Source organism: Sinocyclocheilus anshuiensis, unplaced genomic scaffold (genome assembly GCF_001515605.1).
Source record: "Sinocyclocheilus anshuiensis isolate Anshui unplaced genomic scaffold, SAMN03320099.WGS_v1.1 scaffold1879, whole genome shotgun sequence".
NCBI lineage: Eukaryota > Metazoa > Chordata > Actinopteri > Cypriniformes > Cyprinidae > Sinocyclocheilus > Sinocyclocheilus anshuiensis.
Window position 1 is genome coordinate 16,643 of NW_015549707.1, and position 7,755 is coordinate 24,397.

At 39.4% G+C, this 7,755-nt stretch overlaps 1 protein-coding gene across 1 annotated transcript in view; it reads left to right on the plus strand.

Annotated features, from left to right (window-relative positions):
- The first annotated feature begins 2,409 nt into the window (after positions 1-2,409).
- Positions 2,410-7,755, plus strand: part of LOC107660669 (cadherin-8-like) — a 66,032-nt gene continuing 60,686 nt past the window's right edge. The window contains exons 1-3 of the mRNA XM_016450057.1: positions 2,410-2,421; positions 2,511-2,579; positions 2,712-3,006. Of these exons, the coding sequence (XP_016305543.1) occupies positions 2,410-2,421; positions 2,511-2,579; positions 2,712-3,006 (376 nt within the window). The remainder of the gene's footprint in view (positions 2,422-2,510; positions 2,580-2,711; positions 3,007-7,755) is intronic.

A 7,755-nucleotide genomic window follows, 5' to 3' on the forward strand; every position in this document is an offset into this window, starting at 1 on the left:
GTCAGTGTTATATATATGAGCACTTGCTTACATATGAAATAATGCTAAACAAAAAGTTAAGGCTGATTGCAAACAGAATATTGTTTTTGAATAATACAATACTTTTTGCAGTTATTAGTAGTTTCAGTTGGAAATTACATAGCAGATGGTGAAAGTACAGAGTTGAGAAATAATAGGGGAAGAGGGAAATTAATATTGGATGTGACACACAGCCAAATCTGAACCTACATCTCCCACATGAGCACCACATGCCAACCACAATGGCTACAACTTCATCTTGATGAGCAAAATGAAAAGATAACATACTACGAAAGCCCTGTTAACTATGTTGCCTATATAGCACTGAGATGAATTATAGTGATGCTTCTGATGATGAGGAGAAGTAAGTTAATGTCATTAGTGGCTGTTAAAATATAAATGGCATCGCTTCTGAAAGCCCCGGAATCCATTACAGGAATTTGCTCTTGCAACATGCATGATCACCATGAAACCTTTCAGCAGGCACCATGCTGAAACTACGGTGACCTTGAAGGCCTGCAGTAGCACATGGTCCAGTTCACTTAGTCCAAGCAGAGCACTATTCTTAAACAATGCCTAATTGACCGTTGAGATGGTCCTGTTGACATTTTTGAAACGCGTGACACAACATCTCTGTAGGTGATGAGAATCTTCTCTTCTCTACTCACGTCCTCTCTGCCACTTGCCCTGACATGAGGCAAAATCATTAATTTGCAATGTTGGGCTGAACGCTGCACTTTAGTGTGCAGTCGGCAGGCGTAGAGGGATGGAGGGGTCCTCATTACGGAGCCGCTGATTGTTCCTCAGGTTACTATAAAGGTTCATCTCTAACAGCCGCTGACATATTTTCTCCTGGACAATAAAAGCTGTACTCCACAGCAGTGGTACAGAGAGAGACGGGTGTAAAACCCACTGTTGTTTCTGTTCAGCTCCAGTCGGGCAGCTCTGAATGCCAATCCACACCAGTGTGCTGGCAGATTTAAGACTGCCCAGGATTTTACATTTCCCACTGTTGCCGTTATTTTTTAGCTCCGTATTTCTCAGTGTCTTGTACTCAACGTTTTTAATCAAATTTATTATGAAATCAACTTAACATTGTGATTTTGTTGTTTTCTTTGACCTTCTTTCTCCTTTGTACCTTCAGTGGAGTGATCATAGACTTTTTCCTTATTTGACAGTATTGAAACAAAACGGTCCAAACAAAAAAAAACACCAGACCACTTTCCATTATATGTGTGTTAAGAGAGTTGGGAAAATGCGGATGCCGTCAGATGTTAGAGCACTGGAGTTGCCCTGGCAACCCAGATAATGACAGACTGCCTCCCCTCCCCTCCGCAGCCGCACTTTCAGTCGATTGTTTGCACATTGAGATTAAGCGATCGCTCGTCAGAATGAGACTGGTGTGAGCGCAAGCTTGAAATGTTGTCTGTACACATAGGGCATAGGGATGAACAAATGGTGGAAGTTTTGCAGCTGTGACATTTTGTTCATATATTGTAGGAATCCATAATAATACATATTATTGCTCATTTTCTCGAATACATGAGAATCTCAGGAAAGAAAAAAAAAAGTTTCCCATCAGAAAAAGCACATCATTAATTTGGGCTCATTTAGGGGTTTTCATAGAGCGAAGACTGTTGTGAAGCTGATGTGTTAATGAGATACATCTTTCATGTGGAATGATAGGACAATTAGGGGAACAAAAGTGCAAGGTGTGACAATTTAAGTGTGTGTGCTTTGTCAGTGTCTGGAAACGGCACCGCTGAGACAACATATGCATAAAACCATAGTTATAAAGCAATTGCTTTTGTTCTTGAAGTCCGCATTTCAAAGCTCACGCTGTCCTTGTTACTGCAGTCTCAAGTGTACTTCTACCTCGCACCAGGATGTATATATTACCACCTCAGGAAATGGAACTGAAGTTGCTGTACATGATGTAGCTACTGAACTGATGTGAATTATGTAGGGATTTTTTATTTTTTTAAGCAAATTAGTAATATATTGAGGCAAACGTCGGAGTTAATGGTTTGTTAATGGTGATAATTGGACCTTAAAATAAAATGTGACCAAAAAGGGTTCAATTAATTTATTTTTATGGTCTATACAAAGACCAGTCTAAAAAAAAAATAATAATAAATAAATAAATCTGAGAGAAGGCATAGCTGTTTTGGGCCTCTTTCTCTTTTGTTTGGCAGATGTCTGTCTGTTTTCCCTCTCAGAAGCAGTCAAGGATAGTCTTGCCCTTTATTTATTTTCTTTCTTTTTTTTCTCCACACACAACCCAATTGCCTTCTCATTCTGGAGCTGTGGCCTGGTGACTGGTTTCAAGTTGGTAACAGGGCCCTGAGGCAGGTGTGAGCAGAACGCTTTGACCTCCACCCTCTACTAGCAATGTATGAAGAGGTGAATGACAGATAGATGAAATACACAACCCAAGCATTACCTTGAAATCCAGGACTTAGCCTGCTCTTTTCCCCTTTTTTGTCTGTGAGATTGAACAATTCAGCCGTCACAGTAAAACACTAGAATGTCGAAGAGACTATGCAGCTCTGCACTTGACGGTGGGCTTTAATTCTTTTACGTGATTGATTGCAGCTCGGTCCAGTGTGGATGCCATTGATCTGGTCATGCTCGAGTGGTCTTAGCTGCAACTGGAAGTAGCCTCAATCCCCCTCCTCTGTTTCTCTTTTTAGCTCCATACGGATTTGGATGTGGGGACTAAGAACATCAAGTATGTGCTGGCAGGGGAAGGGGCGGGCACCATCTTCGCCATCAGCGAGAGGACGGGGGACATTCACGCCATGAAAAGGCTAGACAGGGAGGAGAAGGCCGAGTACACGCTCACGGCACAGGTCATCGACAGAGACACCAACCAACCTCTGGAACCACCGTCAGAGTTCATCATCAAAGTGCAAGACATCAATGACAACCCTCCACAGTTCATTGAGGGGCCTTACAAAGGTTCAGTGCCAGAGATGTCCCAAGTGGGTGAGTGATCTCCTTTCATCATCTCCGGTTGTCTCAGCTTAACAATGACACTAGGCAGACAAAAGCTCTGACAAAATATACAAGTAATAGAGAGAATAGAGAAGAATAGACAAATAAATAGGAGGTGACAGGAATTTCTCATTAGTATGTCTGGAGATTGATACAACAATGCACAACATGTATTCTGGTGTCCATAGTCATGTCACCTCAGAATCCAATGGACATAGTTCAGCATTAAAGCATAATGGGGGTCTGCCACTGAGATTGTCCAGTATGACCATACAAAAAAGCTTTTTGTTTTTCAAGGCACATAATGTATTCATAAGTTCTCGAGCATTTGTAGCCATGCATTCTAATGAATGTCTCCTTAAATAGAGCTCATAGTTAGTTGACAAAGCCTGCTTGAGATTTCCTCGTACAATCCTGAGCCTGACCTTGAGATGGATTTTGAATACGAGTTAGTCGGTGAAGGGAATCTCATAATAGTGCCACTTAAGGGATTTTTTTGTAACCCTCATGACATTCTGAATGCCCTGTTGTGCTGCAATGTAGTGAAATTCCCTTTTTTCAGGAAAGTATAAAGGAATCTGTTGTGTGTTTTCAACTCTTGCGCTGGGGAATACAGTAGCTGTATGAAATGTCTAAACTCATGACTTGTTTTGTTTTTGCGGTTGATGGTTTATACACAACATGAAATAATGTAATGCAGAGAGGATAACTATATTCATTAATATAGATTAAAGATGAGAGTACTCTGAGTTACAGGAAGTGCCATTAATAAAATGATCGATGTCCATTTGAGCAGTAAAACAGCATTAAATCTGCCCCGTGCTTCAAGGCTCACTTTTGAAGTGTAGAATGCAGTTGGGGGAATAGTGCTCTTCTCCAGGTACATTATAACCCAGTCATGTGCAACACAGAGCTTCCTTGTTTCCTTTAAAACCTTGGCTTCTTCGTATGGGCATTTTCTCCTCAGCATTTGTTCTTTGCCATATTTTTTGTGCACTTAGAGCATACAAAATTGGAGCTGTATGTGAGAGTCTTTCTTCTGCTTTCAGACTAATGCACTCAATTGAAATCCTCAGTGTAGTTTTCCGAGGGGTTTGACAGTGAAGTGTGGGATACAGCAGACGGCAGGGGTGACGAGCACAGTGGTGGAGGAGGGCAGGATGGGGAATACGGCAAAAGATGCCTGTTGACTTCTTTCACGATTGTTCTTTCCTTTTGTCACTGCTGATCAATTACACATTAGCTGATGTTCTCTTGTTTGCTTGAAAGGCATTCTCAATTACTTGTTTTGGTCTTATAAAGTATTTATGTTGTGGGAGACACTCATAGAGAGAATCAAAAGCTCTTTGGCTGGGAGAAAAAAACAACAAACAGACAAATAAGGAAGCCTCTTTTATTTCCTGTCTCATGTACACAAATCACAGAAGTTTACCTCTCATGCTGATGTCGCATGTTTTGTTTTCTAATAATGGCCTGACAATAAGTTTTGTGAGAAAGTTTGTTTGGGTTCTTAAAGTTCAGTTGAGAAACCAAACCAAAACCAATTGGTTTTCATTTATGTGTGTTGTAGATTACATTAGGTTGTTGATTATGGAATTATAGTTAGTACAGGTATATAAACAGCTAGTTTATTACTTTGGTTAGCACCAGACACATTTATTTAACTCACTTTAAAACCCTCATCCGTCCCTCGGCACATTTTGACCCAAAACTCATTTTTAAAGATTTTTTTAAAATCGAACGTTGATCTTTATGGTATGAGACTTTGTTACATTTGTCACACTTGAACCGGGAATACATAAAAAAAAATGTGAGTGAATTCGAGCAGTTTAAGTGGGTGCTATAAAAAAATTATCAAAAGTGTCCCTCGCGGGTCATTTTGACCCACCACTGGAAAAGCATGGAATTTACGAAAAAACTGCAGATTTTTTTAAATTTAATTTTGTCACACTTGAGCATGGAGCACACACACAAAAACATTTGAGTTGATTCTAGGATTCTATGTGGGTGTAATAAAAAAAAGGAGTATTACATTAATTTTGACCTGGCCATTCATAGGATGGAATGTCCCAAAAAAAAAAAAACAGCATTTTTTCATTTATTTGATTTTTTTTGACTATACAAAATCTGACACAATCCAGAAAAGATGCATACCCAAACAAAGGGCTGAGCCTGCAGAATGTCCTCAATGCACAAAAAACTCACATGTCCACACACACACACACACACACACACACACACGGCACATACACTCCCTTTGAAACACATTATAGCTTGTATGATGTTTCTGCTGGGAAATGACTGTAATTTTTATTTTATTTTTTTACTTAACACAGTTACATTTGTACGGAGCCCCTAAAGGGACATGGTGGTGGAAAAAAAATTCGGGGTGGGAGGAAATTTTTTTTGCGTTCTCTCGCAAAACTTTTGCGTTCCCTCGAGAAACTTTTGCGTTCTCTCGCAAAGATATTTGCGTTCCCTTGCAAAACTTTTGCGTTCTCTCGCAACGATATTTGCGTTCCCTCGCAAACCCAGTTTTCGGACAAACACTTCCTGTTTACTTTACAGCTTGTAAATTAGTGGTTCATACAGCTCGTACGTTCATAATGGAGCGGTTCATAGAGTTTTATTTTAAACTTGGACTCAAGTTAAAATACAGTCAGCTTTGCTTATAGTTTAAGGCACGGTTTTGGGACATTCTAAAACACTTAATGTGGCTTAATGTAGGCTACTATAGCCTAACAGTAACACTGGAGGCCCAATTCGGTATTAGGCCTAATACATATTATTAATACTAATAACAATTGTAATATTAATGACCTCATTAATAGCATTACTATCAGTAAAGCAGATAAGAGAAATCAAACGAGTGCGTTTGCTTTACAGAGCTCAGATAATAAGAGATAAACATATAAATTGAGTGTGAAACTTTTGAAATTGGATTGTATTGAACACAAGATTTTAGTGTTGATACTTTTAAGTAGAAGAAAAGGAAGATTTGCGCAAAGAGAAGCGGAATCAACGTGTTTAATAGAATCGCTTCATTTTTTTTCCCTTTTCTTTGTATGGATTATTTTCTCCTTGGTGAGTAATATTTTCTTTATAAGATAGGTTTTGAATGTGATATTGTGTATTCGAATAATGTATTTGTATATATGGAAATGGTGAAGTGTTTGCCGTTTTATTGGAGAACTGCGTTAATGTAATGTAGAGTTATGAGGAAAAAAAAGGGTAAATGCATAAAAAGTGTTTAATGTTGGAAAACCAGTGTATATATATATGTGACATTAGTTTTTTTCTCGGTGAAGTTCATTACCACGAGGTGCTAGGTTGCTAACTATGTACATAGATTTCTAGTGTATCAACCGCACGTGGGTTGGTTAGCATGTGTTCTCCGTGTATGAGGAGAGTAAAATTAATCAGACAGACAGTTTTTGAATTTAAGTTTATTTGACATTGAAATTAGATGTGACAGTGTGAATATTTGAAAAATGTGATTAATGATTATTATTTTGGCTTTGTGTTTGCAAGGCCGGGTTTTTTTTTCTCCCCCTTCTCTCTTCCCTTTTCTTTCTATGCATATGTGTGTGAGTGTTTCTTCTGCTGTCGATCCCGAGCTCCAGTGGTTGAGATTGTCGTTGAAGAATTGTCCTTGCCTGTTGCTGTGTGCACGTTGCTTGGACTGGCGAGCCATTCCCATCTGATCCGTACCTGGTGACATTATTTCAAGAGTGTGAAATATTGATTGGTAGGACAAACCATTTTTTTCCCTTAATCACTTCCATTTTTTTCTTCTTACTGGACTGAACAATTATTTTTTTTTTCCCCTTCATTACGGACCCGCTGGATTGAGAAACTGATTTTTCATGGACTAAAGGCGCTATTCAATTTTTTTCACATGACCCCTCTTCATTATTTTTTTTCTTTTCCTTGAGTTTGAACTGAGACATTGTCTTTATTTCTCATTTGATATTCCAATTGAACGAGACACATACTGTTGTTTATGTGGTGTTTGTGTTTTTTTCCCCCGTTTCATTTGAAGAGTTACTAAGAAAAAAATCTAAAAGTGGTACAAAAATACATAGTTTCTATGGTTAATACTTACCTTTGAGTGGTTATTCCCTTCTTGGTCTTGTTGTGTATTTCTTTCCTCCAGAGAGTCGCGCTTAGTCTTCTGTGACTGGTCCAAAATTAATTTAAATTGTGTCTTAAATCTGACATTTTATAAGTGTGTGTTGCAGAATTAGAACCGGTGACATTGGTTACACATGGCAATGGTAACAAAATCTATGAGAGTAAAAAAAAACATGCACAGACAAATCCAAATTAAACCCTGTGGCTCGTGATGACACATTGATGTCCTAAGACACGAAACGATCGGTTTGTGCCAGAAACCGAACAGAATTTATATCATTTTTTACCTCTGATTCACCACTATGTCCAACTGCTTTGAGCTCGCGCACGGCTTCCGGTGCGTGAGGTGTGTACGCGCTCTGGCGTAGTTTACGTTAATGGGTGTGTTGTCGCGGGAGGAGCAAACAACAGACACAGTTTATTAACAGAAAATAAACAAAGTGTCCAGAAAAAAGGGAATCAAGTGTCCAAAATAAACAGGGGATCTGGTGTCCTCGTTGTGCTGCGGGGTTCGTGAAGGGAAGGGCAGTGGTCAGGAAGGAAGGAAGGGTCCAGGTAAGGGGTGGAGTCAGGCGGCCGCACGCGCTCCCCTCTCCGGTCCGGGGC